The following is a 20,791-nucleotide window of genomic DNA, read 5'->3' on the forward strand; positions in this document are numbered from 1 at the left end:
CTGTTTTTTTGTTTTGTTCTGTTTTTGTTTGTTTTTATCTTTTCTTTCCCCCTCTTTCTTTTTTCTTTCTTTCCCTTTCTTTTCCCCTGGTTTCAGATCTTTTCTGATTTGCATACAGTGTATTTGCTGGGGACGTTGTTAACCTGTTAGCATTTTGTTCTCTCATTCATCTATTCTCCTCTGGACAAAAATGACAAGACGAAAAAAATCACCTCAGCAAAAAGAACAAGAGGTAGGACCGTCTGCCAGGGACCTACTCAATACGGACATTAGTACAATGTCAGACCTAGAGCTCAGAATCATGACTTTAAAGATACTAGCTGGGCTTGAAAAAAGCATGGAAGTTATTAGAGAAACCCTTTCTGGAGAAATAAAAGAAATAAAATCTAACCAAGTTGAAATCAAAAAGGCTATTAAGGAGGTGCAATAAAAAATGGGGGCACTAACTGCTAGGATAAATGAGGCAGAAGAGAGAATCAGTGATATAGAAAACCAAATGATGGAAAATAAAGAGGCTGAGAAAAAGAGATAAACAACTACAGGATCATGAGGGCAGAATTCGAGAGATAAGCGATACGATGAGATGAAACAACATTAGAATAATTGGGACCCCAGAAGAAGAAGAAAGAGAGAGAGGGGCAGAAGGTATATTGGAGCAAATTATAGCAGAGAACTTCCCTAATGTAGGGAAGGAAACAGGCATCAAAATCTAGGAGGCACAGAGAATCCCTCTCAAAATCAATAATAATAGGTCAACACCCCGACATCTAATAGTAAAACTTACAAGTCTAAGAGACAAAGAGAAAATCCTGAGAGCAGCTCGGGAGAAGAGGTATGTAACCTACAATGGTAGAAACATTAGATTGGCAACAGACCTATCCACAGAGACCTGGCAGGCCAGAAAGGACTGGCATGATACCTTCAGAGCACTAAATGAGAAAAATATGCAGCCAAGAATACTATATCCAGCTAGGCTGTCATTGAAAATAGAAGGAGAGATAAAAAGCTTCCAGAACAAACAAAAACTAAAGGAATTTGCAAACATGAAACCAGCCCTACAAGAAATATTGAAAGGGCTCCTCTAAGCAAAGAGGAGGCTAAAAGCAGCATAGATCAGAAAGGAACACAGACAATATACAGTAACAGTCACCTTACAGGCAATACAATGGCACTAAATTCATACCTTTCAATAGTTACCCTGAATGTAAATGGGCTCAATGCCCCAATCAAAAGACACAGGCTATCAGATTGGATTAAAAAGACAAGATCCATCGATATGCTGTCTGCAAAAGACTCATTTTAGACCCAAAGACACCCCCAGATTGAAAGTGAGGGGGTGGAAAACCATTTACCATGCTAATGGACACCAAAAGAAAGCTGGGGTGGCAATCCTTATATCAGACAAACTAGATTTTAAAACAAAGACTGTAATAAGAGATGAGGAAGGACACTATATCCTACTTAAAGGGTCTATCCAACAAGAAGATCTAAAAATTGTAAATATGTATGCCCCTAAAATGGGAGCAGCCAATTATATAAGCCAATTAATAACAAAAGCAAAGAAACACATCGACAACAATACATTAATAGTAGGGGACTTTAACACCTCCCTCACTGAAATGGACAGATCATCTAAACAAAAGATCAGCAAGGAAATAGACTTTAAATGACACACTGGGCCAAATGGACTTCACAGATATATTCAGGACATTCCATCCAATAGCAATAGAAAACACATTCTTCTCTAGTGCCCATGGAACATTCTCCAGAATAAATCACATCCTAGGTCACAACTCAGGTCTCAAACAGTACCAAAAGACTGGGATCATTCCCTGCATATTTTCAGACCACAATTCTTTGAAACTAGAACTCAATCACGAGAGGAAAGTCGGAAAGAACTCAAATACATGGAAGCTAAAGAGCATCCTACTAAAGAACGGGTCAACCAGGAAATTAAAGAAGAATTTAAAAAATTCATGGAAACCAATGAAAATGAAAACACAACTGTTCAAAATCTTTGGGATGCAGCAAAGGCATCCTAAGAGGAAACTATATAGCAATACAAGCCTTTCTCAAGAAACAAGAAAGGTCTCAAATACACAACCTAACCCTACACCTAAAGGAGCTGGAGAAAGAACAGCAAATAAAGCCTAAACCCAGCAGAAGAGAAATAATAAAGATCAGAGCAGAAATCAATGAAATAGAAACCAAAAGAACAACAGAACTGATCAATGAAACTAGGAGCTGGTTCTTTGAAAGAATGAATAAGATTGATAAACCCCTGGCCACACTTATCAAAAAGAAAAGAGAAATGACCCAAATAAATAAATTCATGAATGAAAGAGGAGAGATCACAACACCAAAGAAATACAAACAATTATAAGAACATATTACGAGCAACTATATGCCAGCAAATTAGGTAATCTGGGAGAAATGGACGCATTCCTAGAGATGTATCAACTACCAAAACTGAACCAGAAAGAAATAGAAAACCTGAGCAGACCTATAACCACTAAGGAAATTGAAGCAGTCATCAAAAATCTCCCAACAAACAAACGCCCAGGGCCAGATGGCTTCCCAGGGGACCTTACCAAACATTTCAACAAGAATGAACACCTATTCTTCTGAAACTGTTCCAAAAAAAAAAAAAAAAAAAAAAGAAATGGAAGGAAAATTTCCAAACTCATTTTATGAGGCCAGCATTACCCTGATCCCAAAATCAGACAAAGACCCCATCAAAAAGGAGAATTACAGACCAATATCCTTGATGAACATGGATGCAAAAATTCTCACCAAAATACTAGCCAGTAGGATCCAACAGTACATTAAAAGGATTATTCACCACTACCAAGTGGGATTTATTCCTGGGCTGCAAGGTTGGTTCAACATCCGCAAATCAATCAATGTGATACAATACATTAATAAAAGAAAGAACAATAATCATATGATCCTCTCAAGAGATGCAGAAAAAGCATTTGACAAAGTACAGCATCCTTTCTTGATCAAAACTCTTCAGAGTTTAGGGATAGAGGGTACATACCTCAATATCATAAAAGCCATCTATGAAAAACCTACAGTGAATATCATTCTCAATGGGGAAAAGCTGAAAGCTTTCCCCCTAAGGTCAGGAACGTGGCAGGGATGTCCACTATCACCACTGCTATTCAACATAGTATTAGAAGTCCTAGCCACAGCAATCAGACAACAAAAAGAAATCAAAGGCACCCAAATTGGCAAAGAGGAAGTCAAACTCTCACTCTTTGCAGATGATAGGATACTTTATGTGGAAAACCCAAAAGACTCCACCCCAAAACTGCTAGAACTCACACAGGAATTCAGAAGTGGCAGTATATAAAATCAATGCACAGAAATCAGTGACATTCCTATACACCAACAAGACAGAAGAAAGAGAAATTAAGGAGTCGATCCCATTTACAATTGCACCCAAAACCCTAAGATACATAGTAATAAATCTAAACAAAGACACAAAGGATCTGTACTCAGAAAACTATAAAATACTCATGAAAGAAATTGAGGAAGACACAAAGAAATGGAAAAACGTTCCATGCTCATGGACTGGAAGAACAAATACTGTGAAGATGTCAATGCTACCTAGAGCAATCTATACATTTAATGCAATCCCTATCAAAATACCATCAACTTTTCTCAAAGAAATGGAAATAATCCTAAAATTTGTATGGAACCAGAAAAGACCCCAAATAGCCAAAGGAATGTTGAAAAAGAAAAGCAAAGCTGGCGGCATCACAATTCTGGACTTCCAGCTCTATTACAAAGCTGTAGTCAAGACAGTATGGTACTGACACAAAAACAGACACAGAGATCAATGGGACCGAACAGGGAACCCAGAAATGGACCCTCAACTCTATGGTCAACTAACCTTCGACAAAGCAGGAAAGAATGTCCAATGGAAAAAAGACAGTCTCTTTAACAAATGGTGTTGGGAAAATTGGACAGCCACATGCAGAAGAATGAAACTGGACCTTTTCCTTACACCACACACAAAAATAGACTCCAAATGGTTGAAAGACCTAAATGTGAGACAGGAGTCCATCAAAATCCTAAAGGAGAACACAGGCAGCAACCTCTTCGACCTCAGCCGCAGCAACTTCTTCCTAGAAACATCGCCAAAGGCAAGGGAAGCAAAGGCAAAAATGAACTATTGGGACCTCATCAAGATAAAAAGTTTTTGCACAGCAAAGGAAACCGTCAACAAAACCAAAAGACAACCGACAGAATGGGAGAAGATATTTGCAAATAACATCTCAGATAAAGGGCTAGTATCCAAAATCTATAAAGAACTTACCAACTCAACACCCAAAGAACAAATAATCCAATCAAGAAATGGGCAGAAGACATGAACAGACATTTTTCCAAAGACATCCAAATGGCCAACAGACACATGAAAAAGTGCTCAACATTGCTCAGCATCAGCGAAATCCAAATCAAAACCTCAATGAGATACCACCTCACACCAGTCAGAATGGCTAAAATGAACAAGTCAGGAAACGACAGATGTTGGCGGGGATGCGGAGAAAGGGGAACCCTCCTACACTGTTGGTGGGAATGCAAGCTGGTGCAACCACTCTGGAAAACAGTAGGGAGGTTCCTCAAACAGTTGAAAATAGAACTACCATAGGATCCAGCAATTGCACTACTGGGTATTTACCACAAAGATACAAATGTAGGGACCCGAAGGAGTATGTGCACCCCGATGTTTATAGCAGCAATGTCCACAATAGCCAAACTGTGGAAAGAGCCAAGATGTCCATCAATAGATGAATGGATAAAGAAGATGTGGTATATATATACAATGGAATATTATGCAGCCATCACAAGGAATGATATCTTGCCATTTGCAACAATGTGGGTGGAAATGGAGGATGTTATGCTGAGCGAAATAAGTCAATCAAGAAAGACATGTATCATATGACCTCACTGATATGAGGAATTCTTAATCTCAGGAAACAAAGTGAGGGTTGCTGGAGTGGGGGGCGGGTAGGAGGGATGGGGTGGCTGGGTGATAGACATTGGGGAGGGTATGTGCTATGGTGAGTGCTGTGAATTGTGCAAGACTGTTGAATCACAGATTTGTACCTCTGAAACAAACAATGCAATACATGTTGAGAAAAAAAAAAGATAGCAGGAGGAGAAGAATGAAGGGGGAGAAATCGGAGGGGGAGACGAACCATGAGAGAAGATGGACTCCGAAAAACAAACTGAGGGTTCTAGAGGGGAGGGGGGTGGGGGGATGGGTTAGCCTGGTGATGGGTATTAAAGAGGGCACGTATTGCACGGAGCACTGGGTGTTATGCACAAGCAATGAATCATGGAACACTACATCAAAAACTAATCATGTAATGTATGTTGATTAACATAAGAAAAAATTAAAAAAAACCTAATCAAAGGCAATGAGGAGGGGCGCCTGGGTGGCTCAGTTGTTTGAGTGACTGCCTTCGGCTCAGGTCATGATCCCAGGGGTCCTGGGATTGAGTCCCATATCGGGCTCCCTGCTCCTCAGGGAGCTTGCTTCTCCCGGAGCCTGCTTCTCCCTCTCCCTCTGCCTGCCAGTCCCCATGCTTGTGCTCTCTCTGTCAAATAAATAAATAAAATCTTTAAAAAAAAAAAAAAGGCAATGAGGAAAAGCAATATAGGAAGGAAGTAAAAAGGGTCATAGAGAAAGTGGCTGAAAAAGAAGACCCAAAGGAAACTGAACATTCCTACTAGTGTCCTGAAGAAAATGAAAAAACAGAAAATGAAAATGAGAACTGAACTAGTATTTAAAACTCAAAAAAATTTTTCTGAATGAAGAAAGATCTGAGTATACATGTTAAAGGATAAAATTCTGCCAGAATGAGCAATTCCAAGATCTATCCTTGTAAAGCTATTAGCCGTGGAAGATTACAAGAAAAAAACAAAAATTCTCAGAGCCTCCAAGTAAGACATATTTTTTTTTTTTTTTTTTTTTAAGATTTTGTCAGAGAGAGAGACAGAGAGCACACGCGAGCACATGCAAGCAAGCATGCACAAGCAGGGGGAACAGCAGAAGTAGAGGGAAAAGCAGGCTCCCTGTTGAGCAAAGAGCACGATGGGGGACTTGATCCCAGGATCCTGGGATCATGACCTGAGCCAAAGGCAGATGCTTAACCAACTGAGCCACCCAGGCATCCCAAAACATGAATTTAAAAGCCAAGAAAATTAGAATGGTATCAGATTTCTCAAAAGCAATATACAAAGCAAGGCAACAGTAAAATAGCATTTTCAAGACATTTAGTTTATACTGTTTCTTAAGGATATTATATCCAGCCAGGCTGTTCAACATTCAAGGTCATAGAAAAACAGTACAGAATGTGCTAGAAGTCATGGAGTCATACACATATGCTCTACTCAAGGAATCTGTAGAGGATGAGCTCATACAATCTAAGGGTGACCTGGAAAACTTTATAAAATGCTTGCCCCATCCTTTCCTAAAGTCAAGCAAAAAACTAAGACCAAAGGGTAGAATTGAGACTAAACAAAACAGTCATATTAATAAATGAAGAGGCCTGTTTTATTAAAAGAAAAAAATACTTAAATTCATTTGCATTCTTAAACAAAACTCCATTCCACGCTGTATTCAAGAGATACACTTAAAAGGGCTAAAAGTTAGAGTGGACCAAAATTTCAGGCAAATAGCAATGAGATAGAGTTTGCAATTTTGATATCAAAGCAGACTTTAAGTCTAAAAGCATGAAAGAAGGCAAAGGATACTATATAAAGTTAAAATTATACAAGAAGTTATAACAGTATGTATAGGCATCAAATAATGCATCTTCTACCTTACGTAAAATAAAAGCTCTAAAAGTTGCAAGGAGAAATATAGAGAAACATACCAATAATGGAAGAGTTTAACATATCACTCAGTATGAGACAGGTGAAGTAGACAAAAAACAAAACAAACAACATAATAAGGTTCATCTTTAGGCTATATATCAAAGATTATACCCTAATAATGGAGAATATACTTTTCAGTGTGTACAGAACTATCCCCCCAATTAATCACATACTAGGCACAAATATTAGTCACTCCATAGCAGATTCATTATGATGTAATTAAAATTAAAAATGAAATTTAAAAAATTTCTTTATAGAAATTTAAGAACACAACTCTTAGGTGAAAGGGAAAATACAAATTACAGATTTTGTGAAAAATAATTATAATGAAAACCCTACATATTAGAATCTATGATATACGTTTAAACAGTAAAATAAAAATTCATAACCTAACACATTAATAAAAAAATCGAAGAATAAAAATAAATTCAAGGCAGGGAGGAAAAAAGCTGTAGATCAGAAAAATAAATCATAATCCTGGTTCTTGGGAGGGTGGGGGGTGGAGACAAACCACTAAGTAATTTAACCAAGATTTACAACAAGAAGCACAAATATAAAAAATAAAAAATGACACGGAAGAAGTAACTATTGATACAGAGAAACCAGAAATAAGTTATAAGAGTCTACTACCTTGTATTCCTCTATGCAAATAATTTGAAAACTAAGAGGAGGTGGGAATTTCTTAGGCTGTGGAAATATTCCAGATCAAAAGTGGCTGAAGAGACATGACAACTATATTCACGCTTGACCCTAGACTGACTCTTGCACTGGAGGAAGAAAATGCTACAAAGGACATTGTTAGGTCAACTGTCAAAATTATATATGGATGGTAGATTAGATAAAGCATAAATTTATGAGGTCAACAATTGTACTGTGGTCATGGAAGAAAATATCCCTAATTTCTTAAAATAAATTGTAGTAGTTAGGAGTAAAGAGCCATAATATATGTAATTTACCCTTAAATAGTCCAGTGGGATAAAAGGTGTGTATACACTTGTGTATGCGCACATTCATTTATGTACACACAACACACACACAGAGGGAATGATAAAATGATAAAGCAAATGGGGTAAAATGTTAACAGGTGACTATAAGTAAAGGGTGTACTTTCCCCCTCATTATTTCTGCAAATTTTTTAAGTTTGAAATTGTTCTCAAAAAGTTTTTTTAATTACATTACAAAATTATAATTATGGTACTGATCCCAAGCCTATTAAAAAACTTCATTTTTATGGAAAATTCATTCTTGAAAATGTTAAATTCTCTGGAACTTCAGGGAAGAAAAGAAAAGAGCTTACCCATGAATAGGAATGCACAAAAGCTTTTCCAGATTAGAAAGAACAATTCTTACAGTCTCTGGTGTTCTGGAAGAGCCAAACTCTGTCACCAAAAGTGATTTGGTAATATCTAAAAGAGAATGTTTTAAATAATCACTAGAGTTTAACAATAAGAACTCTGATTTAAAAATGTGGTAACTTGTAATTCAGAATAAAATAGGACCATTTTTATCCCTCACCCTAGTTGTACTGTATTTCTTTCATTCTAAGCCTTGACGTATTAAAATTCTGATATATTTATTATCCTTAAGTGGTTGTTTTTATAATCAAGGAGTCTGCTTCTTAGATCATCCCCAAAAAGTGTAGAATATAACCAAGTTGCTTACATGCATGATACCTTTGGTGGGAAACAAGCAAATACCTCAAATATTTAAAAAGTAGAATTTAGAAATTAAATAATTTAAATATAGATTTGAAATAAAACAAGTTTGAGTGGTGGCTGACCTCCATTTACTAAATTGATGGATTACCCAATGCTTTCAATTCTGTCTTTGAAACAACATGACTGAAGCTCATGACACACTCAACACTCTCGGCTAATAGGCTCCCTGTGTAGCATACCCTACACTTCATCTCCTCCCACCAGTGTATGCTTACCAGCTTGTTCTGAACATGTTTATAATTACTGTTTCTTCTAATAATCACATAATCTAATTAAAAAAGTATAAAAAGCAAAAAAATTATAAAAAGGGAAAGGTTTAGTTTCTACAAAAGCTACCACATTACTTTGATTATAAGATGCCATGTTTTTTCACATTATCACCTTAAAAATGCTGCATGTCCCAATCTTTGGGGTCTCAGTTCTATAAAAAGAAAATGAACTAAAAATCTGCTCTCAAATTAAGTGTTCAAGGAGAAAAGTTATAAAAGTGTAGGCGGATTCTGAATTTAGATTGATTTGCAAGTATCTTTAAGTTCTTGATGCACTTAAAAGAATCTGAAATACAAACTGTGGGAAATGTTGGACACGGTTTATGGAAAAAAGGTGACTCAAAACTTCAATGAGCTGTCACATAGAAGACAAAATACCAATCATCAAGGTCATAAAAAATGTAGAGACCTCATTTTTAATGATTCCCAACATTAACAAACTTGCCCCCCCCTCAGATTTACAGTCTAACAACTGGTCCCAGCAACATCAGATTAGAGCAATTTGACAAAGAATTTGAGATGTAGTGGCTTAAATAAACCATGAACTCCATGGGGGCAGGAAGCCATTCTTATTCATCTTTCTATCCCCAGCACTTAGCAAGCTGCTGAGTCTGAAGTGGTGTTTGCTGGACTATACTTGCCTTCTTGGCTCCCACTACCACATTCAAAACTGTGGTGGAAATAAAAACATAAAGGGAAAATACACACAATTTATGAATCTTTTAACAACTGGGACAACTCCATTGGTTAACTCAAAAACAATAAAACACATGTATATAATATCGACCACACCAAAAAAGAGGATAAACCTACCTTCCTGTTGTGAAACCTGTAGTTTTTGACCATTACAAAAAGCTCCCTTTCCTTTCCTGCCAGTATACATCTTATCCTCCAGGCAACTGTATACAACTCCAAATTCCATCTGCAGAAGGAAAAGTTTCCTTTACCAAACCTGAGTATTTTCCACCATTAAATCAATACTTTTTTTAAAGGCAGTAACAAAAAAATCCACTATATTGAGAATGTTTTCAAAAAACTACTATGGGATACTTAAAAATGATAATTTCCAGCTTACACAGAGAAAGGAGGTCATCAGACTTGAATCCTTGACTCTTGTCCCATCCATTTCTCAACTTAAGAGCACCCACCTTGACCTCTCACCCTCCTGCCCCAGATAGGTAAATATTTCCTACTTCCTTCCATATTATAATTCCTACCCTCTCAAATGTCTCTGAAAAACTCCTCTATCAACTGATCCTTCTTCTCTCAGATTTTCATTCTGGTACTTTCCCACCAAATTTCTACCTCCCCCACAAAATTTTCAAGATGTTATCTTCTCCTTTTCCCTTCCCTGCCAAAGGGTAGTCTACACTTCACCTCTCCCATTCTCCTCTTAATAAAAATTACAATTTGACTTCTGCCCTGATCACACACACTTCTGAAACTTCCCCAAAAGAGATTACCCAGGAACTCCTACTAACCACATGCCATCTCCAAAGCTTTGGAGACTGCTGACCATCACCCACACTTCATTACTTAATCCAGTACCCCCATGTTTCTGGCAGGACTCTTAGTCCTACCTCACTCACTAATCCATCTTTGTGTCACTTTTTCTAAAGACCTTGTTCTCTGTCCAACCCTTAAAAGTTGTGTAGGTCAGGATTTGTTCACTCTTCCATATCTTCCATTCCCCTCTTGGATGTCTATATTCTTAGAGGTTTGTTCTTTCTAGTCCATAAATTCAACTACCACCTTTAACTGTGGCCTGTTCCACCTGTAATCCCATTGTCACAGGGAAGAACCTATGCTTCAGCTCATCTTGCAGAAACCTCAACCAAAGAGGTCAAAGATCATTCATTACCTCATCACACCTCATTCCTTCCCCACGTGTCGTCTTCAAATTTCATCTTGAAAGCACTTCTTGATTTTGGCATTTCCTCAGCCACCCTCACTGCCCCCATCTTAGTTCAGAATCACCCAGCCTGCCCCTCTGGTATGATCTCTGTATTGCTAGAATTATCTGTCACTGTACTTGAAAAACCTCTACTGGTTTTCTACAGCCTAAAAAAATCTAAATGTTCTGACACAGAGAGGCCACAGTGCCTCACAATAAAACCACAACTAACTCACCTCATCAATTCTGCTCCTGCCACTTTCAGAGTTTCACTCACAATGAACATCTCATTCCCCACACACATCATGCTCTTCTCCAAGCTGTTCTGATTAAAATGCTTTCCTCCTTTTCTTCTTTAATCTGAAAAACTCCTACGTTTCTAAAACCCAACTCACATGACCAAATTCTAAAGACCCCTTCTGTATGAAGATTTCCCCAAACCACTCGGGCAGAATCGGATACACCCCTCTTCATGTTCCCACAGCATTTGTTTCATAGTTGCTCTATGTATTTACCTATTCGCACATCTAACTTGTGCCTGAACCACGAATTAATTCAGTGGCAGGGACAGCACATAGCCCAAGGCTGATTATATGCTAAAGGCTCCTTTAGCTTCTTTCAGATGTTCTCACTAATGAGTGCAACCCTGTGCCTAAGATGTTTTGTTTTCATAGATTTTTTTTTAACTCTCTTGTGTACATGCTGATGAAATATATCACAAGCTCCTTGAACACAGGTGTGTAAGATGTTAGTAAACATCATTCATTGTTTGATCGATCAAATAGCCAAACAGCAAGGAAAAGCAATTGCGACAGATTGTATTCTACTGGGTTTTAGATATAGCAAGTATTTGGGTTCCTGAACATACTCAGCATTTCCCAACCATATTCTGGCCCCTACCACTTTCTGGTCTTTCAAAGTCTCCCTTCACTGACCCCTATTAAGACATTCCTAGCTCAAATCCCACCTCTTTCATTTAGCATTTTAGATCACACACCAACTCCTATCACATCTGACTCTATCACATATATAATGGTGATTAAATACTGAATTGTATTTCAGTTACTTGCATGTATTTTTTCCTTTTAATTATTGCTTCTCAGACATTAAATTTTCTTTAATGGAAAAAGTATTATGCCAATTTTAACAGTTCTGCAGCTTACTTTGAAATAATGCAGCCATATAAATTGAATAGAGACAAACCTAAATTTATTACAGACACATGTACTTTCTCAGAAAATGAGAGCAAGGCATTTTACCATAAATTTAAACAGCATACCTTTTTATTTACAGTAAAGCCAATCGAAACAGCTACAAAAGGAAACCTTTAAAAAAACACACACACACACATATATACAAATTTACCAAGATAAAATTATTTTCAATAAACATGTTTTTTCATAATGTAATTGACTATATAACTTTTCATATAAATAGTCTCATCCCTCCTCCCACAGAACAGTGTGTATAGTATGCAGCCCTCTGTGTAAATAGGGGAAATATGGGGAGAGGTGGTGCATATACATACATACATACAGGATGCTTCTAGCTTCTACAGGCATGAAACATCTCTGAAAGAATTCACAAGAAACTGGTAACAGTGGCCACCTCCAGAGATGGGTCCTGAGAAACTGCAGTCAGAAGTGGGAAGGACACTTTGCACTGTATGACATTTTACATCTTTGGAATGTCAAATGCCACGAATATAGTAACTAATTTTTTTTTTCAAAAAATAAAAAATTAAAAATTTTTAATTGTTCATGGTTAAAAAGTCTCTTTTCTTTGGTCATTTCTCCCATAGTCAGGACCTATAAACACAGATATCAAATTGTACAGAACAAACTGTTACTTGTCTTTAATACCAAACTTGGGAGTTTCACACGTGAAAAGTAAACTGTTAGCCACAGCTATTGCTATGGCTGCATGACAGTCTGAACACACAGGTTGTAATTTCTGACTCCAGAGTCAAGATGAACAAAATAAGAAAATGTGTTCAACTACTGAAAATAAAACGTTTAATATTTAATAGTTTTCATTTTAACAAAAATGGGATCATAGTATACACTCTGTATTAGAATCTTCTCTATGTTATGTCATGAGCATCTTTCCACATTAACACTCCACATATAGATTCTAGATCTTAGCTTTACAGACTTTAACAATTCTGTACTAGTAAAGATATGTATAGCTACACAGCAACTTCAAATATAACATTTATGTGTAATCCCAACAAACTAGGCTACCCATTTTAAGTGTCACCGGCAATTCCCTCAGGCTTTCCTTTAGTGCTAATATACTGAGTTACATACTTTGTGCCAGGTACTAAACTAAGTTCTTATATAAAAGTATTACTCACTGAATCCCATGAACAAACAGTTCTAGGAGGCAGGTACAAGTAAGATGCCCACTTTACACATTAAAAAACAACGGAGGCTTACAAAGATTAAGTAACTTGCCTAAGGTCACAAAGCCTATAAAAGCATCTGGAATCAAGCCCAAATCTGTTGATCCTAAACCCCATGCTCTTTTTGATAGTTTTTTCTCCCAGACTGAACCTACTCCATATAGACAACATTCTACGTGACCCCCAAAATTGACTCCATTAGTTCCTTAATCTCAAAGCAGCAATGTTGCTTGCTTACATTTTTATATGGTTCCACCAGTCAGAAAAAAAATGAACAGGACCCCTTGCTGTACAAGTCCACAGCATGAATATTTCATCATCTCTTCCATATCTGATGAAAATTCTGCATAATACATTTCACTCTACAAATTATACAATTCTCTAAAGTATCTAGGTCCATTCAGTTAGTATACAAACAAGTTATTACAATATTAACATTTTCAAACATACCTATGTACAAAATTCGTTGTTCCATCAATAGGGTCAATGATCCATGTAGGGCTGTCAGTTAAGACACTTTTTTCCCCAGCTGCCACAGATTCCTCACCAATGAAACTAAAAGCAAGAAGGACAAATTCCAAATCTTCACACTGCTTTCAATAATTTTCAAACCTAAACATTTCCTTAGATTCAGAGTCTACTTTAATACATAACAAAAGTCCATATGCCACTTTCCTATTGTTGTTCCTTCTTCCTTCAGACTGATAAAGTGAGAAAACTTTATTTCCCCCAGAGCAAAGTTATGTGAAAAATAAAATTCAAAATTCTCAAATCCAATACCAGGGTAAATAAAGGCACTCACATGTGTGTATGTACACACATTTGTTGCAGATGAGAACTTACTAAAGAAATGTGGTTTTTAAAAATAACTCCACAAATTCTCTCATGCTCTTCTCTTTAAGAGGTAGAACCTAACACCCCTTGCCTTGAGTGTGAATTTGAACTGAGTGACTCTCTTCTAACCAAGAGTCAAAGCAGAAGTTACAATATGCAACTGTGAAGACTCGTTCACAAAAATGGTACTGTGGTTTCCAACTTATTTACTCTATTTCTCCCTCTGTCCCTTTCCTTCTCTTGCCCCAGGGGAAGCCAGCCACCATGTTAAGAGCTGCTCTATGGAGGCCCAAATGGCGAAGAAATGAGGGGAGCTACTAGCAGAAAACCCATGAGGAACTGAAGTCACCAACAATCACATAAGTGAACTTATCCTTCAGCTCTAAAATGCTACAGCCCTGACCAGCAGTTTGACTATAACTTTATGAGACCCCGACCAGAACCATGCAGCCAAGCTACTCTCATATTCCTGACCCTTGAAAACTCTGAGATAATAAATGTTTGTTGTCTAGAGCTGCAAAATTTTTAGGATAATTAGCTATGCAGCAAAGGACATCATAGAGAACATTAAATAAGTCGATGAGAAAGCAAATTACCCACCAAAATTACTGTGTCTACATGCCTTCCTAAAACATGCTATGTTTTAAATCTCAGGTGAATTTTGTAAATGGTGTCTGAGTTCATTGGTTTTCTTTTTATTTCTTTTATTCAATACTGAACTATCCTATAATCATTATGATTTTCTTTCATCCCCTTTTCACTTAGCTGTAAGCCTTTTTACTAAGAGGATGTATATTTAGCCACAGCTTTAAACATTTTTTCTTTTCAATGGCTAAAATATCAGGAACAGATAATGGCATGACCAAGAAAGAGAAAATCAGGGGCACCTGGGTGGCTCAGTTGGTTAAGCATCCAACTCTTGATTTCAGCCCAGGTTATGATCTCAGGGTCGTGAGCTTGAGCCCTGTGTCAGGCTCTGTGCTTAGCGGGGAGTCTGCTTGAGATTCTCTCTCCCTCTCCCTCCGCCCACCCACACCGTGTACACTTGCTCTAAAATAAATAAATCTTCAAAAAAAAAAAAAAAGAGAATGACAATGTTAAAACTTTAAAAGGATGACAATGTTTCTGCTATATGTCTCTGTAAGAGAGCCCTGATTTTAGTGTTTTCTCTCAAACTCGTTAAAGTCACCAACACTCTAATACATAAAAAAGTGTGCAATATAGAGAATAAAACTTCTAAATCATAACTGTGGCAGGTTTGTCATATTAGCTTCCCAACATCCAAACACTCCTCTTACTACGAAGGAATCCAAATACCTCCTGTTTGCTCCTTCCTGGCAGCTTGAGCTTGGGCAAGCAACTGGAGTTCAGCAAGACATTCCTGCTCAGGATCTGTAATCTTGAGATAATGAGGCAAAGATATCCAAAGCCAGCAGTCATGAAGGTAACACTGGTGGCAACTGAAGCAATGGCTCCTGGGCACCTGTAGCACTGCCTTCCTGACTTCTGCCTATGCCCTGCTCTCAGGGCTCCTGAGCTGCCCAACACTCTCTAAATAAATTCCTTTTCAGCTTAAGTTAACTAAAGTCAATTTCTGTGTCTAGAATCAAAATCTGTCTAGTACATTGACTCTAACCTAAGTTTCAATTCATCATGTGAAACTAAAATAAAAAATACCTGTGAGATGGATACTTTTCCTTTATGGACGATATAAGCATTTTTTCAATTTTTTGGTCAGTAGCAGTTACCAAATCAGCTGGAGAACTTTTAATCATGACATTCATTTCATTTTTTATAGCTTCACGAACCACCTAAAAAGATTTTTTGATAAGCAAACAGAAAAGGCATATATCATTTTAAATCAAACTAAAAGATGAAATATAGAAGTGGTTTAAACATTCAATCTGTCTGAAATGATGTTCTTAAAAATGTCTTACCACAATGTATATAAAATAAACTTTTAGTGGTTATGACATTCTAGGTACAAAATCATACAATTTTACATCCTATTTTAAATTCACATTTGTCATTAAAAAGGTTTAACGACATAAAATCAGAGTATTGACTCCACTGAAAATGTTTAGTAAAATGAAAACAAATACAAATTAATCAAAATGCATGTGTTATTTCACAGGACAACCACATGCTGTCCACATTCATCACATTATGGCTGACAAGATTTCAGTTCATACCTCTCCAGCTTGTCTTGCTAGGGTTACTGCATAATCCATGCATTCCTGCCAAGGATCAGCCATCTTCCGAACAGATTTAACACAAGTCAGGACAAAGCAATTAAAAATCTGTAAGTCTTAAATTACAGAATAGTTAGTTCAGAAAAACATCTCAATTAGCACAATACTTTCATTCAGGAAATGAATCACATGTACAAAATCACAAATGTAATTGCCCTCTTCCTGGTGTTAGAGTTCAATGTTTTTCAAGATTCACTCATAGGTCCATTAAAAAATATTCTTACCTAAACCACTTCTATTGTAGAAACATTTACATAAAAAAAAACCACTCTATAAAAGTGTTTCCCAAAGTGCCCATAACATAATGTTTAAAAAAAAAAAAAAAACAAAACACTCGAGGCACCTAGGTGGCTCAGCTGTTAAGCGTCTGCCTTCAGCTCAGGTCACAATCTCAGGGTCCTGGGATTCAGCCCCGCATCGGGCTCCCTGCTGGGCGGGAGGCCTGCTTCTCCCTCTCCCACTCCCCCTGCTTGTGTTCCCTCTCTTGCTGTCTCTCTGTCAAATAAAATCTTTAAAAACAACAACAACAACAACACTCGATTGGGGGATGGAGAAGAAAGAAAGAAGTATTTTAAAAGGTAGGTGCATGTTTGGGTAGAGAACAAAGTGAAAATAAAAGAACACTGGGAATGCTGAAATTAAAGAAGCTTTGAAAGGAAGGCACAGAAGGTATATACTCAATTCCGATGTTAAAATCCTCTGATCTTTCTATTACAACCTGTGAGGAAAAGAATATTCCAGGACAAAAAAAAATAAATTTCCCAGAAAAAATAACATATTTTTGTCTTTTGAACTGTCCAGCTTTCCACTGACTTCTGAAGAGAATACCAAAAAAACTCACCATTGGCTTGACCACACTCTAAAATCGGAACCTAGGACAGTGAAGCTTTGCAAGTGGCCAGAAAAATGTGGCATCATTTATAAAGCAACCCGAAGGATGCCTGGGTGGCTCAGCTGGTTAAGTGTCTGCCCTCGGCTCAGGTCATGATCCCAGAGTCCTGGGATCCAGCATCGGGCTCCTTGCTCAGCAGGGAGCTTGCTTCTCCCTCTGCCTGCCACTTCTCTCTGTTAGTGCTCTCTCCCTCTCTGACAAATAAATAAAATCTTTAAAAAATAAAATATAAAGCAACCCCAATTTTGTCACTTTTATAATTGAGAATAACTGACACAGTTTCACCTTAAAGACTACTCAGAATTCCCTACCATGGTGCTCACAGTATAGGAAAGAGGAAAGGAGGGGAGGGCAAAGGGCAGAAACAGTTGAGGTGTTTCTGCTGGTAGTTGCCCTTTTTTTTCCCCTAAGTTTTGTGTTTTTTTTTTTTAATGTAAAAGGGAAGCCACTTTTCAAGTTACAGAAGCCACTGCTTAGAGTGTCTCAAGAATTGTTTCCACATTCTTTTTTCTTTTTCCATTCTTACTCCATTCGTCTCTTCCAGGCTTAACAGAACAGTGCATCTGCTTTGTTGCCAGAAACTTTGCTCAAGCCTCTCATATCTCTGCCTTCTAACAGTACCCACACAGATATAACTCCTACCAATTCTTCAATGCCCATTTCAAAAGCTACCCCTTCTAGGGATTCTCCATTCAGAATTCATTATTTGTTTAATCATCTGACAGTTATCTACTGAATACCTATGATACACTGTGCACTGCATCGTAGTGAGGAAAACAGGCCCAGTTCACTTACTTGCTAGTGGGGAGTCAGATATTAATAAAATCAGACTACATGCAAAATCACAAGTGTAATAAAGCCTAAGTAGAAGTACAATGAGAGAACCATGTAACAGAAGAGCTTTAACCTGGCCTTAGGTATAAGATAAGGTTGCCTTGACAACATGATTAAACCAAGATCTGAAGGACAAGTGAATAGGCATTAACTAACTCAACTGCAGGATGTTAAGTGAAGAGTAACTAAAAGGCCTAAGTGTGACAGCTAGGAGATCAAGGGATGAGACTGGGGAGATAGTAGGCATCATCCCAGGCAGGGCCTTACAGGTAAGATTCTGACAGAGCCATGAAGAATCATTTCACCACCGCTATAGAAGATAACGGATTGGAGGGTGGAGGGAGGAGTGGAGAGTGGGTGCTGGGTAGATTGGACTGGAGGTTTAGATTTAGGATGCAGTAGTCCAGAGGAGACCCGAACGTTGGCTTAGACATAGGAGAGTGGAGGGAGAGGTGTTAATAGAGAAGTTTAGAGAATGGAGAGATACTTGCTTTAGGAGGTAAAGTTGGGGGCATTTAGCAATAATTTGGATATGGATATGAAAGGAAGAGTTCAATGATGCCCAGATTTCCCACTTTCAGCAACTTAATGGATAATAGTGACATTCACTGAAACAGGCAGTAACAGAAAAGAGTCAATTTGGAGATCTGGATAGGTGGTGGAGAGATCAAAAGTTTAGTTAGTAGAAGATGAGAAGCCTTTGTGAAACCAAAAGGAGATGTCAATTAGGCAGCTCAACTATGGACCCCGAGCTCACAGAAGAGATATGACCTGCAGATATAAATACTATGTAAGTCACCTGAGTAGGCAACGACTGAGTCCTGAGCCTGAATAACATTCCTAAGGAAGGTACACACAGTGAAAAGCTGGGAGGATGCCTTGACCTGGAAGAGCCCATAAAGCTCCTGCATCACACTTAGGGCACTCAGGAATGTCTTCCTTACGTTTTGATCATTTGCGTAGGTGCCTTATATTCACAACTACTTTGAGCATATTTCTTGATGGAAATGAGCACATTCTATTCACCTTCACTTTCCTAAAGACAAACGCCTGAAACATTCCCAACTGTTTCTGTCCCGGTCACAGCCTTCCTGACAGTGGGAACCATGCCACCTTCCTGTCACCTGTCCCCAGGAGGGCGACTGCAGACAGCATGACATGAGGGGCTCACACTGGGACTGCATGACCCTGGATATATGCCAGGTCTGAGCTTCCTTGGAATCAGTAAAAATGAAAAAGAACATTATTCTACGTCAGCTGCCACAAAGGTTCAGAGAGAACGCGTGGGCGAAACCGCTACACGACGTGGGGCCTGTTCCCGGTGTCACTCGGCGGCCGGGGCTAAGGATAACACCGCAGGGATAAAGGGGCCCCGGCTGCGGCCTCGGACCCTGCGCTCCCACCCACTCCGGCCGCGGGCGCGGAGGGCCGCCCGCAGCACCCGGGCCCGCACCTCCGACCCAGACGGCCCGACGGCCCATATGAAGTCGCAGGAATGCAGGACTTACCTTAACTTGGGGTCCGTCAGACTCACCAGGCTTCCAGCGGGATCTGTGGCTGGGTTCTTCCTGAGAGAGCGAGAAATCTCCCCGACAGGAAGTCCCACCCCTGCGGCCCCGCCCACGTGGGCGTGACTCCTTGGGGCCGGCCGCCCTGAGCGCGCGGGTGTGAGGCTCCTGCCCCACCCGGGCCCGCTGGCCTGAGTAGGCATTGGAGATTTGGCCTCTCCTTAGTTCTGGTTCCAACTTCCTTTCTGCAGCCTGCGCAAAAACTTGAGAAATTAGCTTTTTGGTTCTTCATTGTCAGTTATCTTAAAATAATCTTGCCAGGGCGCCTGAAGGGCTCAGTCGGTTAAACATCTGCCTTCAGCTCATGATCCCCAGAGTCCTGGGATCGAGTCCCGCCTCAGGCTCCCTACTCCTTGGGGAGCCTGCTTCTCCCTCTGCCTCCCTCCCTATCTCTCATGAATAAAGAAAATCTTTAAAAAATAATCTTGCCAACTGCATAGCGACTAGTGTTGATCTAACCAAATAAAATTTTCCAGGCATTTGCAGAAATGTCACCAGAGTCCTCTTTAAGTCTCCTTTAAATGAACACAGTCCCACTACTTTGGCAAAGCTGCTATGACTAAAATCAACATAAGCAATGTTAAATCAGAAGATCAAATCTTATTCCTTATTCAAATTAAAATCACTTAACACTTCCCACCTCAAATGAGCAGGAAGTCCTTTTTCCATGGGCCTCAGCTGCTACCTCACAATTGTTCTCAAGTAACTGGAGGGTTTGCAGTCCAAAGAGACTGTTGGACTTCCAAATGCCTGAAAATGAAATGAGAAATCCTGTAGTGTACAGGAAAGTCTAGCGCAAAGATCCGGTTTTGGCAGTGTTGCAAACTGGTCCCACACAATCCAAAATATTTTTATTCAGTGCTGTGAGTTTAGAGGGCTGCAGAGGTCTCGGTACCTGGTATATTGCTCTTGGCTTCCCAAAGGGACAATTTTTAAAGCTACATCATATCTACAGCCATTGTTCCCAGTACCAAAGATTATCTGTTGTTCCAAGGTGATTAGGGGTTAGGGAGGGGTCAGATTCCAGCATCAGCCACATACCATGCCAGGACAAAATCTGCTTCCTGATGTGGCATCCAGGTCACCATTCCAGACTTCCCTAAAGGAACACTCCTCTTCTGAGTCTGAGATATCCTTTCCTACCAGCTGACTTCCATCCGTGAGAAAGGTTCTAATTATGCTAAACTTCAAAATAGGAAAAGAGGTGAGATCCAATGCCCTTGATACTTTCCCAG

At 38.8% G+C, this 20,791-nt stretch overlaps 1 protein-coding gene and 1 long non-coding RNA gene across 3 annotated transcripts in view; one reads left to right on the forward strand and one right to left on the reverse strand.

The window, feature by feature from the left end:
- The window catches only part of LOC141372809 (uncharacterized), a 44,592-nt gene extending 30,145 nt beyond the window's left edge, over window positions 1–14,447 (forward strand). Inside the window, exon 3 of the long non-coding RNA XR_012378248.1 lies at window positions 14,260–14,447. This is a non-coding gene — a long non-coding RNA (uncharacterized lncRNA). The remainder of the gene's footprint in view (window positions 1–14,259) is intronic.
- Window positions 1–19,604, reverse strand: part of IMPA1 (inositol monophosphatase 1) — a 27,679-nt gene extending 8,075 nt beyond the window's left edge. Inside the window, exons 1-7 of one of the 2 annotated variants that reach the window (XM_025870773.2) lie at window positions 19,497–19,604; window positions 16,203–16,265; window positions 15,688–15,821; window positions 13,627–13,731; window positions 12,052–12,097; window positions 9,692–9,800; window positions 8,189–8,297 (exon numbers count right to left, since the gene is read on the reverse strand). In XM_025870773.2, coding sequence (XP_025726558.1) covers window positions 8,189–8,297; window positions 9,692–9,800; window positions 12,052–12,097; window positions 13,627–13,731; window positions 15,688–15,821; window positions 16,203–16,265 — 566 coding nt within the window. In that variant the 5' untranslated portion in view covers window positions 19,497–19,604. Of the gene's footprint in view, window positions 1–8,188; window positions 8,298–9,691; window positions 9,801–12,051; window positions 12,098–13,626; window positions 13,732–15,687; window positions 15,822–16,202; window positions 16,319–19,496 lie in introns of both variants that reach the window. The other variant, XM_025870774.2, reaches the window with a different exon arrangement.
- Window positions 19,605–20,791: the final 1,187 nt, after the last annotated feature.

This window comes from Callorhinus ursinus, unplaced genomic scaffold, assembly GCF_003265705.2.
Source record: "Callorhinus ursinus isolate GAN/ISIS: 27379988/994484 unplaced genomic scaffold, GSC_fseal_2.0 scaffold5, whole genome shotgun sequence".
Taxonomy (NCBI): domain Eukaryota; kingdom Metazoa; phylum Chordata; class Mammalia; order Carnivora; family Otariidae; genus Callorhinus; species Callorhinus ursinus.